Source organism: Podarcis vaucheri (assembly GCF_965113315.1).
Source record: "Podarcis vaucheri genome assembly, chromosome: 6".
NCBI classification, from domain to species: domain Eukaryota; kingdom Metazoa; phylum Chordata; class Lepidosauria; order Squamata; family Lacertidae; genus Podarcis; species Podarcis vaucheri.
In genome coordinates, this window is record NC_138764.1 from 13604385 (window position 1) to 13626113 (window position 21729).

At 42.7% G+C, this 21729-nt stretch overlaps 1 protein-coding gene across 4 annotated transcripts in view; it reads right to left on the minus strand.

Moving 5' to 3' along the window:
* The window catches only part of PRG4 (proteoglycan 4), a 40844-nt gene that overhangs the window by 7292 nt on the left and 11823 nt on the right, over nucleotides 1-21729 (minus strand). The window contains exons 4-9 of one of the 4 annotated variants that reach the window (XM_082225408.1): nucleotides 18987-19247; nucleotides 16188-16334; nucleotides 14778-15212; nucleotides 10506-10790; nucleotides 4407-4493; nucleotides 3710-3849 (exon numbers count right to left, since the gene is read on the minus strand). In XM_082225408.1, the coding sequence (XP_082081534.1) occupies nucleotides 3710-3849; nucleotides 4407-4493; nucleotides 10506-10790; nucleotides 14778-15212; nucleotides 16188-16334; nucleotides 18987-19247 (1355 nt within the window). The other 3 variants (XM_082225406.1, XM_082225407.1, XM_082225405.1) reach the window with 3 other exon arrangements.

A 21729-nucleotide genomic window follows, 5' to 3' on the forward strand; every position in this document is an offset into this window, starting at 1 on the left:
GCGCATGCAGCCAGATTTTGTGCCCCACTTCCTTTCAGCTTCCTGGAAGGTTTTTCCTTGGATTCCTTCAGCAGAATGTCCTGCCCTTCCCACAAACTTCCTTATTATATTGTGGTATAATGAACACAGATTGCTGGCATTTCAGGGGTCACTTTCTGCTTCAAACGCTATTTAAAATTCCAGCTGAGGAATAGGAAATATTTAATATGAGGTGTGGCGCAGCGTTTTAGTGTTCCTTGGAAACTACTCCCGTCCTTCAAGCTGTTTCCATATTAATTTTTAAGATGTTTTTACCAGGTGCCGAACTCTGCGGTGGTTTCCCCCTCTTCTTCAGAGACATTAATGGTGCGCACAAAAACCGACCTGTCATTTTGGCTGAAATGCTGTTACGTTTATAAATGAAGCTTGCTTAAGGCTGCAATGCTTAATAGATCAGCCAATTCAAAAAACCTGGACAGGTGACTGACTAGAACAGTGTTGCCAATTAGTCAGGCATCACTTTAAAAATGTCAGGTGTGTTAATACACATATTCATAAAAAAATAACTGCATGGCTTAGGCACCATTTTATAAGAGATGTGAAAGTAAGGGGAGGATGTCGTTTCTAAGCTGACTCCCTGTGTGACACATATCTGCACCAAATGAAAACAAGAGAAAAATATCTTATTCTTCAAAACTGACATGTGTGTGGGGAAATCTTAAAACACATTGCAGAGTTTTCAAAAAATAGACCAGAGGCCGTATTTCATCCAGCAGAGCTTTTACTTGTGCTGAAGGCAAATGAGCATCATGGTCACAAATCCAAATATATTCAGGATTGGCACAGTCCATAAAAAATAAAAATGACCTTAATTGGAAGGAGGTAAGAGAACCAGTTCAAATCAAATGTACAGTGGTACCTCAGTTTAAGAGCAGTCTAGTTTAAGAACAATTTGGTTTACAAACTCCGCAAAACTGGAAATAGTGTCTTGGTTTGAGAACTTTGCCTCAGTCTAAGAACAGAATCTGAACGGTGGAAGGGCACCGGCGGCAGGAGGCCCATTATGGAAAGCACGCCTTGGTTTAAGAATGGTTTTGGTTTAAGAACGGACTTCCAGAACAGATTAAGTTCGTAAAATGAGGTACCACTGTACTCAAAAATAACCCAAACCATCATGACCCTTCTGCCTGCCTCTCTCACACAGAGAAGCTTCCAGAAGCTTGTAGAATCCTCTTGAATTAATCAGAATAGGGATAATCTCTATACATCAGATCAATACTTTCTGCAATAAGAAATGCAACTGACACTCCCTCCATTTGTTAGTTGCAGGAAGTATCCTATAACACTTATAGGATAAAAAACATTGCATGTACACCTTCCTTCTACAAGAATAAAACCTAGCCTTTTGTTGCTAAACCTACAATTTATCAGCAGAAAAACAGTATTCCCATATGCTTCTGTGACTAGCAGAAAGACACCCTGACTCCCAGAAAAAAACAACTCAACCTTCTTAAGCATGACCTTAATTGGAAGGAGATAAGAGAACCAACTGAAACCACCTGGACCCTTCTGGAAGCTTCTCTGTGTGAGAGAAGCAGGCAGAAGGGTCATGATGGTTTGGGTTATTTCTGAGTACATTTGATTTGAACTGCTTCTCTTACCTCCTTCCAATTAAGGTCATGCTCACTATAAATATAGGCCAAAAGGAGACTGGGTTTCACTTTCTCTTTCTATCTCTGTTCTGTACATAGTATGCTTAGTGTTAAGGTTTTAGTCTCAAGATAAGTTTGTAAGTTTCTGTAAGTGCTGCAACTGGGTTTTTTATGGACTGTGCCAATCCTAAATATATTTGGATTTGTGACTGTGATGCTCATTTGCCTTCAGCACAAGTACAGTGGTACCTCGCAAAACGAATGCCTCGCAAGACAAAAAACTCGCTGGACGAAAGGTTTTTTTGTTTTTTGAGCTGCTTCGCAAGACAATTTTCCCTATGGGCTTGCTTCGCAAGACAGAAACGTCTTGCAAGTTTGTTTCCTTTTTCTTAACACCGTTAATACAGTTGCAACTTGACTTCGAGGAGCAACTCATAGAATGCGGTGTGGTAGCCTTTTTTGAGGTTTTTAAAGACTTTGGTATTTTTGAAGCTTTTCCAAAACTTTCCCGACACCGTGCTTCGCAAGACGAAAAAAATTGCAAGATGACAAAACTCGCGGAACAAATTAATTTCGTCTTGCAAGGCACCACTGTAAAAGCTCCACTGGGTGGAATATAATTGCCTCTGGTCTATATTTTGTGAACTCTGCAACATGTTTTAAGGTTTTCCCTCCACATGTTTGACAAAAACCTCTTCCAAATTTGTGCCAATGTAATTGATTAAAAATCAGATATTGAGATTTATTTAGCTGACTGACTGCTTTGCTTGTGCTCATTAACTTTCCCACTCCTTATTGTGCTTAAAGGTGAATACAGCATATGCTTCCCATCTTTGCTGCTGCCTAAAGTCCTTCCGGACATTCTCTGTTTCATGGGTGGGATTCAACTGCATACCAACAAATTCGGTCTGCACAATTAAAGTGAATTCACCACTCTTGCACAACAAAGCCGTTTCCCAAAATATATACAGTGGTACCTTGGTTTGCATACGTCTTGGTTTGCATATTTTTTGGATTACAAACACGTCAAACCCGGAAGTGCATGTCCCAGTTTGCAACCTTTTTTTTGGATTATGACCTTCTTTTTTTCTTTTTTCTTTTTTTGAGGCCCCATTGGCGAAAGCGCACCTTGGGTTACAACCTGTTTTGGTTTACAAACGGACCTCTGGAACGGATTATGGTTGTGAGCCAAGGTACCACTGTATACAGTATTTTAAAAACGGCAGTGTACAAGAAGGAAAGTTTGAGAGAGCTATTGCTTGATACAATGTCATATCACCTCCCCGCAAACAAGTGAGAATGAAGACTTAATGAACAACAGACTTGCATAGGCACCCTGCAAACTTTGTGCGAACCAGATAAATTATCATTAAAAAGGTCACTTGGAAAAACTTCTGTACCAGTGGCCTCAATCTAACACAGTGGTAACATAACCCTGAGCCTATTTCCCCAGAAAGAAGTCTCATTATGTTTAGTTGGGCTTGCTCCTAGGTAACAGTGCGTTGAATTACAGCCTTAGGCATGCTTAACTCCATTAAGATTGTTGGATTGTATCCTAGCTCAACTCTAGAAATGGTCATGAAAGTATTTCAAGCCAGAAAATGACAGCTGTTACGTGGTGCTCAAATAATGGTGGTCAGGAGAGGACAAACCCTGATATGGTAGTGCTAATTTTCTATGAGGGTGGAATTAATCATTTTGTTTTACTTTTTGTTTAGGGAAACATTTGATCATGTGAGTCCTGCCTACAGTCTGAAGTTGTACAGCCCAGACACAAGTTAAGCGCCTCAGAGAAAAGCACAACTTCTTTCTTGCATCTGACCGAAACCGCCACAGAAATAAAACTTCACAGATTCTGCAAAACGCATCCATCTGTACAAAGAATAGTTTGGACAACCAACAATCGCCAATTAACCGGTGCATGGTAAGTAAGGATATAAGCAATCAGAGTGTGACATTTTATGGTTGCAAAATTCAGGTTATGTTTGTTTAGTTTTCGTGCGACGTTGATGATCCTCCAGGTTATAATCGCCGCCTACAAATGTCAAAATGCACATTGAGGAATTCATGTGACCCACCTTAAAAAAGAAGGTTTTGCCATCACAGTTACATCTAGAGAAGACTGTGTCGATGGGAGAGGGGATACCCCACACCTCTGTGATTTTACGGGGGCAAGGTGATGGCGGACTCGTTCCATTCAGCAACCAGTAGTAATGGCCTGCAAAATCAAGCAGAGGTTGAAGGGGTGGAGAAAGGGGAATGGATTAATCCTCAGGAATCAGTCTCTCTGTAGTACTCAACCTTCTCAATATAGGGGTACTTGCTAGAAGGGGCAAGAGTGGTGCCCTGGTGCATCAATTTGTGGAATCCTGTACATGTTGTTTTTGGTGGCTTGAAGACGGTGGTAGCTATTTTCTGCAAAAGGCAAGTGTTCTTTGGCCATTGAAACATAATTGTCCCAGTCCAGTGAGAGAGACGACTCTATGGAAGTAGGCTTATTAGATGTACATCTCCCTTGGCAGTTCCATGCCTTTTTAAGTACCATTGTACTGGCTGTGTCTTTTTAAGGGGGGGGGGGACAGGCTGCGTATTTTTGATGTGGGTGAGCTTGGGGATACTTGTCCACCAAGAATCATCAGTCATTTGTGTGTATGTGTTTAGTTGAAAGCACATTCATCTGAACTGGGACTGATATGTACATAACAATATGCTCTGCATTTTTGTCATATTTTGTAAAACAACAACAACATTAAGCTCACCAGTCTGCTTACTCACCTCTGAATACAGCCAGTGATCCATTTTGTAAAGGGACTATCCCATCTGCCGGCTTCCGGCTACATAAGTTCATCTCTTGAGGTACATCTGGTACAAAATAAGCCATTTTAATTTTACAATTCCAAGTTTTATATCGTGAAGGATCCTCTACTAAAAAAGGTTAATCCTAAACGCTTTAGTTTATGATAACAATAAACTAACTCTAAGACTTGTTCCAAGGACACAATTCTCACAAAGATAAATGCCAGATTTAAGGTATTCCTTGCTAATTGACTTTGAGCACTCCTCTCCAAAATATTTGCACTGACCGGTTCTAGAAGGTTCTCAAGAATCCAGTGATTTGCTCTCCAATCAGACCATACGCAATCGTGGAAAACAAGCTGTTATGAGGAAAAGGTTGGAGCAACTGGGCATTTTTATCCTGGCGGAGAGGAGCAAGGAACAAAAGGCAGGGCTGGGTCTAAGAGGCTAAAGTTTACAGGAAGGTAGATTTCAGTTGCCATGAGGAGAAACTACATGCCAGTAAGAACAGTTTGACAGTCAAACACATTACTTATCAGGGTGATAAGTCTAGAGGTCTTAAAGCAAAGACTAATCAGAGAATCTGTTGGAGATGCTCTGGCCCTAAATTTCCCGCACTGAGCAGGGGGTTGGACAAGGTTCAGTGTTTCCAAACTTGGGCCTCCACCTGTTTTTTTGGACTACAACTCCCGTCATCCCTAGCTAGCATGACCAGTGGTCAGGGATGGTGGGAATTGTAGTCCCAAAACAGCTGGAGGGCCAAGTTTGGAAAAGATTGATCCAGATGGTCAAAAAGATTCCTTCCAGCGCTATACTTCTCTGATACTTTGCTCACATTGACACCATGCATTTAAAGCACTTTAATAGCCATGTCTTCCCCCAAAGAATCTTGGAAATTTTATTTGACCCTTCACATAGCACGGTCACCAGCCCCGTTAACAAACTACAGCTCCCAGGATTCACTGGGGGAAGCCATGGTGTAGATGCAACCATACATGGTCTTCAAAAGCTTTGATCTTAACATTCGTATCAACCCAAAGGGCACCATTTGATACACTACATTCAATAAAATAAAAACTTTATTATTTTTTTTAAAAAATACAGCTTAGTCTTCTGATATGTCTACTGGAAGGTGGTGGTAATATTCTATACCACTTTATTCAATAATATTTTTTTTTTAAAAAAATACAGCTTAGTCTTCTGATATGTCTACTGGAAGGTGGTAATAATATTCTATACCACTCATATGCATGAGATTGATCATTGTTGTATTGCAGATGAGAAACTGGGTGCATGGGCTCATATGGGAATAATTTTTGGCAGCGCTCAAATTCATTGGTCTTGTTCCACCCTTTCTTAAAGAAGCTGTTAGGTGGTACAGTCCCACTCATTTTTACCCTTACAACAATCCTCTGAGGCAGGTTTTGGCAAAGACAGAACGGCTTGAAGCTGGATCCCTCCTGTCACATGCATCTTTTGCTTTCTGGTGTTAATGTATTGCTAAATGTACTCATAGAAATACCCACATACTGAAAAGAACCAGTTGTTGTTGAGAAGATGGTCATATTTGGACCCATAAGATTTATGTTCAAATCCCTGCTTGTCCATAAATTTTGCTGGGTGAGTGTGGGCCAGTCACTCTCTGTCAGCTTAACTTTACCCACCCCTCCCAACATAATGTAAGAATATCATGGGTGTAGGTAGACCACGTCTGAGCTCCTTGGAGAAAATAAAGCAAAATACAACACAGCTTAGCGTGTAATTCCAGTCTAGGAGTTGAAATTACACCTGCCAGGTCTATGATTGCGGCTGTTGCTCTTCTACAAGGCTTCTTCACCTTTCTCTGCTCTTCTAACATGGCAATGGGTTGGGGGGGAAGTGGGAAATGTTAAGGAAACACATCATTCTTGCAAAGTATTTCTGAATTGTACACATACGACCTGAGTGTATTTTTGTCAGGGTTCTTTCACGCCAACTGGCTGAAGGCTAGAGAATGGATACACCCTCTGGTGGAGCTGAATCAACATAAAGGCACTGATTATATCAAGATTTGCCACCGCCATCACAACTGCATGTTGGTTATTCCAAGTCCTTTTTTAGTACTGTTAAGAGTGCAGTGTATTCATGCAGATGGGATTAGGTGAGGGTTGGACACTTAGGTTTATAATATATAGAAGCTGGGCGCGTTGCACACTGCATGAGCCTTATCCGCTCACCCTTTCAGTGACACAGTGTTTGCAGTCCGCCGCCACCTCTGACCCCGTCGCCCTTCCTGCAACACACCCCTGGTCTCCTCCACCTGATTGGAAGACGTTCCAACCTCTCCTGGCTGACACAGGATTCAAATGTGCCCACCCATGTTTGTGGCCAACCACAGGTGTGGCTGAGGGTATGGTTGGTCCCAGGCTCAATTCCTCGGGAGTCCTCATCTAGGTCCACTCTGATGGAATAAAAGCCAATGTGTCCCTCGCTCAGGACCACAGTTGGCTTCAGTTTTCCCTCCCTCCCTCAGTCATGGTCTTACGGTTTGCTGGCAATTGAATGTATTTGCTTGACCTTGCTATGGTTTTTATGGTTGCCGTATTCGGGGCAGGCAGGGATTTGTCCTATCAGGCTAATTGGGCCTGTCTGAGGGTTTTGCCTTCCTCATAGCAATGGCCATAACTTTGATGGATATGGCATTGGGTATATTCCTAGTCAGTGGCAGAGAGGGCATTGTGTGTCTGGGCTTCCCCCTCCATGGTGGTGGGGTATCCCATTAAAGGGATCCACAGATCACGGGTTAAAGCTGACCAAAAGTCCAGAGGTAGCATTATTATCAATTTACAATGGGGTGGAAGGTTCACAGGCTACGAAGGACTTGCTCACAAATTTATTGACAGCTGCACGAATTATGATAGCTAGGAAGAATATAAAATGGAAGAATGGTATAAAGAGGTGTGGGATATAGCTATTAATGATAAATTAACATGTGCCATTAAGGTAAGATGGGGAATATGCAGGAAAAATGATTTTGAGGAGAAATGGAAGGTGTTTGTAGAATTTGTGCTGTTAAAACTGAAAGGGGTCACCCCATCGCAAGAGGTGTTGAAATTTTGGGAGGTTGGATAGTTACAATGGAATGGTCTTGGTGGTGGGGTGCACATTTTAAATCTTATTTATTTATGATTATTACTTTGTCAAAATAAAATTTAAAAAGGGATCCATAGGGGAGATGCTACTATCCAAACATCCAGGGAGGGGCCAATGGCCATAGCACTCCCCGGCATGGCAAGCCTGCGGGGTAGTACAGTCGTACCTCATGTTACGTTTGCTTCACGTTACGTTCTTTCAGGTTACGTCCCGCGGCGACCCGCAAGTACCAGAAAGGGTTACTTCCAGGTTTCGCCACTCACGCATGCGCAAAAACACTAAATTGCACTTCACACATGCGCACAAACACCAAATCGTGCCGTACACACCTGTGCAGATACGGCGCTTCAGGTTGCGCTCTTTTCAGGTTGCGAACGGGCCTCCAGAGCGGATCCCGTTCACAACCAGAGGTACCACTGTACCTATTTGAGGTATATCATAGGTCTAACCCACAACAAGCTGGACCCTCTGGTATTCTCAGGCAGGTGAGCTGGAGGTCTTGGTGGGCTACTCAATGCTAAGCCAAAACTCATTTGTATCTGTAATCCATAGAGTTGTGGCCTGATTCAGACTCCAATGAATAGTGTCTGCAGTTCTTGCTGCATCCAAATGGCCGGAAGGGGACAGATTCACAGCACTTTGGCAACACAAACGCATGCATGCCTTGGCCACTTCTGTTCTTGAAGGTTTTGTGAGTCCATACCCATTCCGCTGGACCTGTATTGCAGTTTCCTATCCATGTGGGGCAAATAGTGCTTTATGGTGTTGGTGCTGGGGCTCATCACCTCATCAGACTGTGGAACTTCGGTGCAGACAATGTAAAACTAACTTATCGCAGAGACTATGTTAGCAGCAAGAATGAGCAAACATGGCATTATTAACACTTGTTGATTTTTACAAGACGTTCTCCACAATGTAAAGTGTGAATCCGTAAAACTCTTGACTTCAGCTTTAAGCAAAACACAAAGAAAACTATTAAAGAATGGTCAAAAGCAAGTATAAGGATCCTCCTGCTACATATTGCCAGGGGCATTCTAAAGAGTTGCCCTTTCTTCCAGTACATTACAGTTGCACAGAGCATAACCAGTGCATCTCACTCCACAATCCTGCTTGCCACCTGGAAATCTAAAAATACTAAACAGTTACCTCGTGCATTATTTTGGAGTTCTCTTTCTAACCCGGGGTCGGCAAGGTTTACCGGCCATAGGCTGGATCACTCCCACAGAGATCTTCCGTGGGCCAGACTGGTGCAGCGTGATGCTGGAAATCACTTCTGCGCATGTCCAGACACCGCATCCGGCCCACGGGCCGCGCATTGCCGACCCCTGTTCTAACCAAAAGGTTGCCATTTCTCCCCGAGGACATGAAGACAGCCAAACATTTTCATATTTTTACACCCAGTAGATGCATGCAGATATGTTGTGGCCCGTATGTCTGTGGGGGGGGGGTCAATTCTAGCCAGCCTCTTGCACTAAATATTGCAAATGTTAATGCTAAAACTTTGTATAATGAAGTGGGACCACACTGTATTTGAAAAATACCTTTATAAATACGCCTGTCATGTTACCATCACTTATCTGTTGTCAACCTGGTGCCCTCTAGGTATTTCAGACTACGTGGTAGCTGGGGCCGATAGGAGTTATATTACAGAACATAAGGAGGGCACCAGATTGGCAAAGACTGCCCACGTTCAGACTCGAGGGGAAACATAGGAAGCATTTCTCCTTTGACTTTTTCTAGAATCCCATGTAGCTCTTCAAAACTTCACTCCAGAGAGAGTTATTGTGATGGCCTGGGATTCGGACTCGGAGGCTGAACCTGAGGAATCCCAGCCTGCACAGGAGTCCCCGCCTCCAGAACCAGCTGAGCCGGGGCTGGGGCCTGAGCCTGAAGGGTCCTCACCTGTGCTGGATCCTCAGGTGCAGGCACCAGCTGAGTCTGCTCTGGCTCCTGAGGGGGTGGAGGACCCATTGCCTGCAGGTGCTCCACTCTCAGCCCCGTCAGGGGAAGGTGAGGTTGCCTCTGGGTCCGGTAACCCTCCAGCTGCTCCGGAGCTACAGAGGCTCAGGGCAGAGAGGCGGAGGGAACTAAGTTCCCGCAGGAGGAGTGCTCGCCTCCAGGCCAGGAGAGGCAAGTCACCTGTGGACCGGGGCCGCCCTGTGCCTCAGGGCAGATAAAAGCCAGTCAGCCCCAGTCCCAGGTTGCGGGAGCAATGTTGTTGCTAGCCTGTTCCTGCCTGCACCCTGTCCTGCTCTTTCGCCAGTGTTCCTGACCTCACCCGACTCCCTGACTTGGACCCCACTTCAGCTTTGACGGACAGCCTCCATACCGCACCCTCGACCTCGGACTGGACTCGGACCTCGCCGCACGGTTAACCCTCGGGACCAGCACAGTTATTGATACACAGTTCTTTTTTTAACATAAAGGTAAAAGGTAAAGGTACCCCTGCCCGTACGGGCCAGTCTTGACAGACTCTAGGGTTGTGCGCTCATCTCACTCTATAGGCCGGGAGCCAGCGCTGTCCGCAGACACTTCCGGGTCACGTGGCCAGCATGACAAGCTGCATCTGGCGAGCCAGCGCAGCACACAGAAACGCTGTTTACCTTCCCGCTAGTAAGCGGTACCTATTTATCTACTTGCACTTAGGGGTGTTTTCGAACTGCTAGGTGGGCAGGAGCTGGGACCGAAAGACGGGAGCTCGCCCCGCCACGGGGATTCGAACCGCCGACCATGCGATCGGCAAGTCCTAGGCGCTGAGGTTTTACCCACAGTGCCACCCGTGTCCCTTTTTTTTAAACATAACCCACCCTAAAATTCAATTTATCTATCTATCTATCTATCTATCATCTATTTATTTATTTATCTATCTTATCTCAATTGCATTAAAAGAAATTTAAAAATTTTAAAAGTGTAAAAATAAAATAAAAGTAGTAGTAGTAAACATACCTTTGTACAACAGAGGTGTGACAAACTTTTCTGGCCGAACATACTCTGCAGTTAGGTTGGTAATCCACTCGGGAAGCCTTACGCTAGAGATTGTGGAGTATGTCGTAGTTTTTCTTTTTGTAGGTATAAGTATGGTGGGCAAAGTGGAGGTGTACGTTGTAGTCTTGTCCACAGTCGAAGATGGGGTGTCAGGGGTTTTTGATGTTTTCAAGGAAGTTGTAGTCACCTGTGTTACTGTAGTGTTTGTATTCTTGTTAGTTGGCGTTTCCTTGGTGGGTTCGCTATCTGAAACAAGATCAATTTTTGTATTAGTTGTAACATCACGGGTGGTTGTTTCTGGATGGTCAGTTGTATTTGATTGGGTGGTGGTTGTAGTTGTAGTAGTTGTTACTATCCGTGTAATTTTAGTGATAACTTCTGACTTGCCATTTTTAGGATTGTCATCGGGGTTAGGTGAACTGGGATTTGATTCTGTTGTGGTAGTTGTAGTTGTTTTTGTAACTGTAGTGATGCTATCTGGCTTGTCACTTTCCTCAGGGTTAGGGGAATCACTCAGTGGTTTGGATTCTGTTTTGATGGTAGTAGTTGTCTGTGTGACTTGAGTTGGCTTGTCTGGCTTGTCACTTTGATTGGGACTTGGTGTTTCACTGGGTGACTTGGGCTGTGTAATTATTGTTGTTGTCTCTGTTACTTTTGTAGTATCATCTGGTTTGTCACCATTCTCATCGCCTTTGGGATTCGGCTGATCATTTGGCGGCTTGGGGTTTGGTGTTGTTTTTTCTGGGGTCTCTGGATTCCTAGTTGAAGGAATGTTTTCATTAGCATTGCTAGGGCTGATTGGATTAATCTCTGTTATTATAGTCTCTGTTACTGTAGTTACTTCAGGCCTGTCATTCTGACCATCAGGGCTGGGTGTGCCACTTTGAGGGGTAGTCACTGTAACTATTGTCTCTTTGACTGTAGTTATAATTTCTGGTCTGTCTTTTTTATCATCAACTGGGCTCGGTGTTCCACTAGATGGATCAGTCTGTATTGTTGTTGTCTCTGTGACTGTAGTAGTTCCTTCTGGTTTATCACTTTTATCAACACCGTCAGGCTTGGTTGTGTCACCTGGATCAGTCTGTATTATTGTTGTCTCTGTGACTGTAGTAGTCTCTTTTGGTTTGTCACTTTTATCAACACCGTCAGGCTTGGTTGTGTCACCTGGATCCGTCTGTATTATTGTTGTCTCTGTGACTGTAGTAGTTCCTTCTGGTTTATCACTTTTATCAACACCGTCAGGCTTGGTTGTGTCACCTGGATCAGTCTGTATTATTGTTGTCTCTGTGACTGTAGTAGTCTCTTCTGGTTTGTCACTTTTATCAACACCGTCAGGCTTGGTTGTGTCACCTGGATCCATCTGTATTATTGTTGTCTCTGTGACTGTAGTAGTCTCTTTTGGTTTGTCACTTTTATCAATGCCATCAGGCTTGGTTGTGTCACCTGGATCGGTCTGTATTATTGTTGTCTCTGTGACTGTAGTAGTCCCTTCTGGCCTATCATCTTTATCATCACCAACAGGGCTGGGTGTTCCACTAACTGGATCTGTCTGTGCTATTATTGTCTCTGTAACTGTAGTAGTCCCTTCTGGTTTGTCTTTTTTATCTACACTGTCAGGCTTGGTTGTGTCACCTGGGTTAGTCTGTGTTGTTGTTACAGTGACTGGAGTAGTTCCTTCTGGTTTGTCAGGATTAGTTCCATCACCTGGAGTAGTCTGTGTTATTGATGTCCCTGGGACCCCAGGAACACCATCGGGATTGGTTGTGTCACCTGGACCAGTCTGTATTATTGTTGTCTCAGTGACTGTAGTGGTCCCTTCTGGTTTGTCACTTTTATCAACCTCATCAGGATTAGTTCCATCACCTGGAGTAGTCTGTGTTATTGATGTCCCTGGGACTCCAGGCGTACCATCGGGATTGGTTGTATCACCTGGATCAGTCTGTATTATTGTTGTTTCAGTAACTGTAGTGGCCCCTTCTGGTTTGTCACTTTTATCAACCTCATCAGGATTAGTTCCATCACCTGGAGTAGTCTGTGTTATTGATGTCCCTGGGACCCCAGGAACACCATCGGGATTGGTTGTATCACCTGGATCAGTCTGTATTATTGTTGTTTCAGTGACTGTAGTGGTCCCTTCTGGTTTATCACTTTTATCAACCTCATCAGGATTAGTTCCATCACCTGGAGTAGTCTGTGTTATTGATGTCCCTGGGACTCCAGGAACACCATCAGGATTGGTTGTGTCACCTGGATCAGTCTGTATTATTGTTGTTTCAGTAACGGTAGTGGCCCCTTCTGGTTTGTTACTTTTATCAACCTCATCAGGATTAGTTCCGTCACCTGGAGTAGTCTGTGTTATTGATGTCCCTGGGACTCCAGGAACACCATCAGGATTGGTTGTGTCACCTGGATCAGTCTGTATTATTGTTGTTTCAGTGACTGTAGTGGTCCCTTCTGGTTTGTCACTTTTATCAACCACATCAGGATTAGTTCCATCACCTGGAGTAGTCTGTGTTATTGATGTCCCTGGCACTCCAGGCGTACCATCGGGATTGGTTGTGTCACCTGGAACAGTCTGTGTTGTTGTTGTCTCACTGACTGTAGAAGTCCCTTCTGGTTTGTCACCTTTATCAACACCATCAGGACTGGTTGTATCACCTAGATCAGTCTGTGTAGTAGTAGTAGTAATGCTGGCGCCACTTTCTACTTTGTCAGTCTTATCATTAGAACTTGCTGTGTCACTTGTTATTGATGTATCTGCAACTGCAGTGGTCTCTTCTGGTTTGTCACCCTGAACATTACTATCAGGAGTAGGTGTGCCACTTGTTGGATCTCCCTGAATTGCTGTTTCTGAATTGATAGTTGTTCCTTCTGGACTCTCAATTTCTGGTCTGCCATTTTTATCATCAAGATTGCCTAGGTCACTTGGCGGCTCAGTCTGTGTTGTTATTGTCTCTGTGACTGTAGTACTCCTTTCTGTCCTGGCACTTCTAAAATTTCCCTCAGACTGAGGTGTATCTGTGAACAAAGTAGCAGGAGTTGTTGAGAATAAGTTTGTTTGTTGGTCTTGTGGACTCACCGAGTTAACTGGCTCATTAGTTGATTTCTGAGTTGGCTTAGGTTCCCTGACAGTCTGAGATGTAACTCCTATTTCTTTTGTGTCTGTGCCTTTTGTACCCGATGGTGAAACAGAGCCATCATCTAAGGTTGCCAACTCTGTAGTTGACATCCTCTCAGTAAAAGCAGTTGTGCTTGAATCCTTGGGGTTTTCTGAAGCCGTCATTTCAGCAGATGTAATTATTTCTTCAATAATAGTAGAACTCTTTTTTTTGGTAACAGATTTCTCTTTAGAGTTTGTTGCGGTTTCCTTATTCTCTATAGTCGTCTTTTTCACAAGTGTAGTTGTCTCTTTATCACCTACATCCGTCTCTTGTGAATCGGCTGTAGTTGAATCTGTGAGACGGGTGGTTATCTTTTTTCTATCAGAAGACCTACTGTTTTTGGTTTCAACTGTACTATCTTCCTTATCTTCTGTAGTTAGCTCCTGACTAGAAGCTTCGGCTTCTGTTTTTTCTACAGATGTTGTTTTCTTATCTGCAGCAGTGGTCTCTTCACCGGTCAGGGCATTCATTGTTGTAGTGGTCTCACTGCCTGCCAACTTTCCCTCGCTTTCTCCTGTTGTTACGGTCTCTCCAACTACAGTAGCAGTGTCTTCCCTGGCTTGTGTTGTTGCATCTTTATTAGCTGTGGCTGTTTCAGTTACTGTGTTTGTTGCGATGGATTTATCAGTTATTGAAGTGTCTGCATTTCTAATTGTGTCTTCGTTCGTTACTACAGTCTCTTTATTTGCAGTAGTTATATCTCGTCTATTAGTTTTATCTGTTGCTTCATTATTTTCCACTGTTGTTGCAACGTGGCTATCTGCACTGGTTTTGTTTCTACCAGCTCTTGATGTTGCTTCCATAGCTACAGTAGTGGTGTCTCTCTTGGATATTGTTGTTGTACTTTTAGGTGGAATAATGGTGGTTTTCAAAGCAGCAGAGCTCGTGTCTTTGCTTATGCTATCACTAGCCACAGTAGACATTATCAATGCCTCAGTGATACCAGAAGCAGTGCTGGATGGCAAGCTTAGTGGTTTTGTGGTAGCAATTCTGTTGGATGTGGTCACCTTATCAGGTTGGGGAGATGGGCTTTGGCTAACATGATCTTCAGACAAAGGAGTTGTTGTAATACCTTTATTTCCTGGGGTTGTTTTCTCTGTGTCAGGTTGCTTTGTGGTCGTAGAAGGTAGTTCCGTTGTGGTAGTAGGAAGCTTTGTTGTGGTTGTTGTCTGCTTCGTTGTCGTAGGCTGTGTTGTTGTGGTCGTGGTTGTTGGCTGCTTCGTTGTTGTCGTAGGCTGTGTTGTGGTGGTGGTTGTGGTAGGAAGCTTGGTGGTCGTTGTCGTAGTAGGAAGCTTCGTCGTGGTTGTAGGTAGCTTTGTTGTGGTTGTTGTTGTAGGCAGCTTGGTCGTGGTTGTAGTTGAAGGCAGGGTGGTTGTGGTCGAAGGCTGCGTTGTTGTCGACGTGGTAGCTACTGTTGTCACTGCATTGTCTATTCCGCTGCCATCCTCCTCTGAAATCACTTTCACAGCTTTGGATTTTAAAGATTTTAATGATGACTTTGATGATTCTTTGGGTAAAACAAAAGAGGGAGGTTAATTGTCAGGTTATTGTGAGAGTGTCACCATTAAAACATTTTGTCATGCTTTTGAAACCTTTTAGCATGGTTGTCTCTATAGCTCTTTAATGGCGATTTGTCAGAAACTGCCATGAGGACCGCTATGAAATTGATGCTCTACTTATTACAATAAACATATATATAAACATGGTATGTAGAACTGTACAGAGTAATGCTAGTGGACTTATCACCAACCTGTTGCTTTTGATGTGTAACAGATCTATCTCATTGTAGCTCAGGGGAAAGAAAAAATAAATGTTAACAAGATTCTTAACAGTATATTTCTTTGTGTTGTGCTGCATTCCTTGAGTATTGCCCCATCCCACATGGTATTTGAAAATTTAACCTCAGCTTACTTTGTTTCTTCCAGTATAGACTTTTGAAATCACTTTGGAATAATGACCCATATGAAACCTAGTTATGTGGCATCTCCACGTCTGAAATCTAGTTTTTGAGCAGTAGCAGTGAGACAACTAAATATATTTTGAAGCTATCTGTAGGATCAAGATCCACAAAAATCTGCACCCTAAGATATTTTTTTTAAAGTTAGTTGTTATAAGCTCCAAGAGTTAACTCTTACATTTACACTTACTTATTTAAACGTACATATTTAATCCAAATTAATTAATAATTTCATGACCACTGAGCATGCTTTAGGGGGGGTGCATCTGTCCTTTTCTGAGAAGTTTTGAAATTCTGAAAACATAGTTCTTCTTTGCATCTTGGGTATATAACCAGTGACACCCTTCCCTTTAAGACTGGAATTTGTGTATATATTCTGTTAAGATTACTTTTCCAGAAAGAAGAAAGATGCATAAGAGTAGAGGTAGGGTTTTTTTTAACAGTTTTTTATTTTTTGAAACCTCACTTGTTCTGCTTCTTTCAAACCATTTCTCCTGGCTGATTAAACGTCATTGCAAAACTTACCATTCACTTCTTCTTCTTCCTCTTCCAATTCCTCGTCAGTTTTACCCTTCTTCTTCTTCTTGCGCTTATCGCCAGAATTTGTTGACGAAGCCATCGTTCTCCGAATCTTCGAGGAGGAGGACGACGAAGAGGACTGTTCAGAATGTTCTACGGTCAAGCACATACAATCAGCATAAAAAGAAAATTTGTACAAAATACAGTTCTGAGACAACTTCTTCCAGGAGGGCCTGTGACCCCCACCCTAATTTCATGCACTTCTAAAGGGGGGGGGGAATGAAGAGAAAGAAGGCATAGCAAAAGAGCGGGGGGCAGTGTGGTGTAGTGGTTAAGAGCGGTAGACTCATAATCTGGTGAACCGGGTTCGATTCCCCGCTCCTCCACATGCAGCTGCTGGGTGACCTTGGGCTAGTCACACTTCTCTGAAGTCTCTCAGCCCCACTCACCTCACAGTGTTTGTTGTGGGGGAGGAAGGGAAAGGAGAATGCTAGCTGCTTTGAGACTCTTTCGGGTAGTGATAAAGCGGGATATCAAATCCAAACTCTTCTTCTTTTGGTTCTGATCCCAATCACTGCTGGCATGCAACACCCTGACAGTTTGCCTCAAACGGATTTCAGCCCATTTGAGGGATGCTGGAAGACTAGAGAAAGCCCTTTTCAACCCCAGCTAAAGAATCATGGCAAGGAAAATCGATGGACTATGCAGAACTGGCAAAACTGACATACAAGCTATGGGACAAGGATAACTGTGACTTTAAAGATGAATGGGAGCCCTTTACAAAGTATTTGAAGACGCAGGAAAGCGAACTGGACTCCTTGGCTGGTTTTGAATAAACATTCACAAACCTTTTATTGATAATAACCAGCTAAATAGTTTGAGGATCTATACAACTTTGTAACATGCAGAAAACAGCATTTTTAGAGAAATCAAAGACTGGAACTGAGGGTAGTTAGGGGTTGGGGTGGGGGTGGGTTCTGTGGAGGGAGGGGAGGGAGGAAAAATGGAGGGGGAAATAAGGATGATATGTTTCTGGATAATATGTTTTGTTTTAATTTTGAATAAAAAAGTTATTTAAAAAAAAGAGAGAGAGAGAAGGCCCTTTTCAAAGTGTCTTATTTTAAAGTCTGAATTGTGAATGGAAGAAGCCTGATGCGATTTTGAACGTTTCTGGAAATGATGCGGAAAAATAAACGTGCAAATCAACTGTCTGCTTCAACCTCATGATGTATTTTCAGCATGGACCACCAGCACCGGAAAACTTGCCTGCTCCTAATCTGGAAAAGTCGTATGTGTTTGTGAGTCAACAAATCAGGGCAATTGTTGCACTGTTGAATCCACTGGTGGAATAGCACTTTACAGATAGACCGCAGTCCAAATGGTTGCATGGTGAGTTACTCATCTCAGAGTATGATTTGAAGGCACTTGCGACCACCATCTTGCTGAAGCTAACAAAGTCTGGGTCAGTACTTATATGGGAGACTGCAGGGGAAATGTATGTACAATTCTGTAACAGAGGAAAGGTGGGCCCAGAGATGGAAAGAAAATCAAGTCCCAACCGGAGAAGAATGGCAGATGAAGCTGATGGACTATGCTGAAATGGCCAAAACGACCAGAAGAATCAGAAATCAGGAAGACCAAAATTTCAATAAGGAATGTGGAGAAATTATAACTTATCTTAAAGACCATTGTAAACAGTTAAAATCATTAGTAGGATTGGAATATCACTTGTAATCTAAGGGTGAATTCTGGACACAATGGAGATGTAAAAGATTTGGATCATCATAAAGGATGTGGGAGGAAATAATTAATAATAGGATTCACAAAGGGGAGGATAGAAGTCCAGGAGATTTATTGGAATCTTGTTTTGATGATCTGTTTGATATAAATTTTAATTTGAAAAACCAAATATATTTTTTAAAAAAAAGAAAAAAGAAAGGTGCCATGTAGTGCATTGGGTTCTACATCAGAAGAAATGTAAGAATCTATAAATAACATTTATTTACGTTAGAATTGTCCATTCTGCTGTTCAATTAATATATAAAAATCCTCAGAGTAGTTTACATATTGGAATACTCTGGGCTTGGGTTTCTTAAAAGAGTTCCCGCCTCCACCCAGGCTACATGGCAAACTATTTTTGAAACTGAATGACTTGCAAAAGCAGTTTGATAGGATATGGAGATTTTGTGTTCAAAGGTGGTGGTGAGCCCAGTGGGTATGCCCAGGCTCTTGGGGGGTGGGGAGGTCCTAGTCAAGTGAAAGTGGGCACACACAAAACACTCAGAAGAAAGAAAGATAGGTAATCAACCTGACAAATATCCCAGATTCCCCTTCCCCCAATACTAGTCTGCAAGAAGTATTTCCATTTTCAAGGCACGAGTATTATCAAGATCAATTCCTATATAGCAAGGCAATGAATAAAGGATCGTGGTTTAACACACACACACACACACACACACACACACACACGGGGGGGGGGGGCTTTACTCTATGCATGCAATCTTAAAAGAGCCCAGGACAGAGAGAGATACCTTGTACGTAGCAAAAGCTCCAGATATATGAACCACAGCATTAGTTTGCCACAACCTGGTAGGACATTTAGAATATTGGTAGATGGAGCTTGGAGAATCAGTAAAAGGATTCATCAACATATTGAAGCTTCAGTGAGTTCCATTTTCTTTTCTGCAACCCTGCCATCTCTCTCAAGGCTCACAATTACTGTAAATCGCGATGAATCACAGAACTAAGAAAAAATAAGTCTACACACAACTCCAAGAAGTCCATATCACGTATACTTTTTCATACCTTCCATTATTTCATGAGACACTTTCTTTTGCTTCTTTTTCTTCTTTGGAGGGATGGGTTTAGGTTTCATTTTGGGTTTGGGTTTAGGCTTGGGTTTGGGCTTGGGCTTAAGTTTGGGAGAACGTTTGGTTGTAGACTTTGGCTTTGGTGTTGTAGTTGATGGTTTGGCCGTGGTGGTCGTTGGCAGAGGCGTGGTTGTGGTCGTCGTTGTAGTTGTTGTTGGGACCGTGGTGGTGGTGGTGGGTGCCGGAGTAGTCGGAACTGCAACCAGGCATAAAACTCAAATTTCAGTTCAGGTTTTTCTTCTAATACCAAAATTAGCATTGTTGTTTACCATTTTCAATTCACAGTTTTAAGCAAAAGGCTTGTTAAATAAACTCACCTTTTCAAAAATTCAAGTTGGTAGCTGTGTTGGTCTGATGCAGTAGAAATATATATAATTTTTTTTTAAAGAAATGTCCAGTAGCACCTTAGAGACTAAGTTTGTGCATTTCGTATCTGAAGAAGTGTGTGTGCACACAAAAGCTCATACCAAGAACAAAAGAACAAACTTAGTTGGTCTCTAAGGTGCTACTAGACAATTATTATTTTTTAATATTTCTTTTCAAAAATGTTAGTTTTGCAAACACTAGTTTCCAAAAAAACTAGGTTTCTTACGTCTCATTTTTAACTCCCCAGGCTTCACCTCTGATTTGCCACATTCTGCTGTGCTGCCTCACCAAAAGTCCCAATATTTTTAAAATTAAATGTTTGCAGAAGAGCTTTACGCACAGTTCTTTATACTGCTCTGCCCTTGTAAGCTGCTGTTCCAAAATCATATCCTTCCAGGTAACAAATTAAGCAGGATCAGATCAATTGGGGTAGCAATAAGTACATGTTATGCTTATGGGTGTCCACATTCAGCTAGCCTGTACCCTAGGGGCATCAGGTGGAATGAGGCCTAATATTTATTTTGACATATTTAGGCAGTTATTGTATATACTGTGTTACATTTTAAAAGAAAAATCAATAAATTCACAAATATTACAAACAGTATATATGCACTGAAACCAGTGAACCTGTTTGTCATGTACAATAAGTTCAGAGGATCTATTTCTAAATATGACTTAACAGTGAATGCAACCCTTAATCTCCGGATGAGACTGTTTTAGGTATAATATGCATTATAATCTATATTCAAGGAAAGCAGGCATGAGAAAACCTGTTAAGTTGTGGGTGAACATATCAGACGACACAGTGATTCTTCAAACAGCTCTTGTTTATTCACAGGCCAGAAAAGAACTGAACTGAAGGGTTCAGCCAGCCTGCTTATATAGAGCTCCACTAGAACGCAACAGTAACCATTTTCTGTAACTATCCAATCACTGAGCGTCACTTTCAATCCCTTATTTGCATATGTGGACCTGAGTGAAAACTATCTACAGTATCCCCCTGCTGGCCCAGGGTGAGAACTTCAGTACATAACAAAACGCACAAAAAAGTGAGAACCCACATTCTCATTTTGATAGACTCAGTTGCAGGCTGATACTTCTACATTATTTTGAATCTGTGCAATGAGCTTAAGACATCCCCCTCCTGATGTTTCATCAACATGACAAAGCATTTTTTATTTATTTATCAGTAATTGAACATTGGGAAGCAGAGATCTTCCTAGGTGGCCGGTGGATTTAACGAAGTGGGGCCGATGAGTGGCAGCTTTAGTTTAGACCTTAACATCTGCTTCCTGTTTATTTCCGTTTTGTGTTCCTCTGGACTTGTTTTCATCCTGCCCCTAATATTTCTCTAACATTACAGACAGCAATAACAGTGAACAGCGAATAACACTATGCCCCCTTCCTTTATAAAAATAAATAAACAGTGAGTAAAAACAAACATATTGGTGTCGTACATCCAAAACAGCTATGCTCCATTTCCCCCAGTCCAGGAAGATGAAGGCATGAGGTGTGGGGGGGGGTTGCCTCTGTACATTTCACCCTTCAGAGAAACAAGCCAAATATCCACTCTCCAAGGCTAGCTCTAATCTCAAGAGACCCCTTAGGAAAGTGTCCTGGGATGGGGCAGGCATCTATGAGCTGTCATTAAAAATCAGCCACACTATTCTCAACTTAAGCATTGCTTCAGAGCATGGGTAGGCAAACTAAGGCCCGGGGGCTGGAATCCGGTCCAATTCCCTTCTCAAACCAGCCCACAGACAGTCCAGGAAATCAGCGTGTTTTTACATGAGTAGAATGTGTCCTTTTATTTAAAATGCATCTCTGGGTTATTTGTGGGGCATAGGAATTCATTCATTCCCCCCCAAAAAAATAGTCTGGCCCCCCACAAGGTCTGAGGGACAGTCGACCAGCCCCCTGGTGAAAACGTTTGCTGACCCCTGATCTACAGCAACACACCATCAATAGAAATAAAGCAATAACAACCAAGACTTAAGTGTGTCTGGAAAAGAAGGGACTTTTTCAAACATTTTTTTTCTTAACAACAACAAATAAAATAGACCTTTCTGTTTTCGAATCACTTTATATCCTTTTCCCCGTTCTCTTGGAGGTGGCCGCCATTTTGTTTTGGGGAGGACTGTGTGCCCAACACAAGGTCTGAGGGACAGTGGACCGGCCCCCTGCTGAAAAAGTTTGCTGACCCCTGCTTCAAAGCATATGTAGGGAATTAAAATGGTGCTTCATTGACCTGGCAACTTGGTGCAACAGGTTCAGGGTAAACTTTGCAGTGAACTTTGCAATGGCCTGGGCCT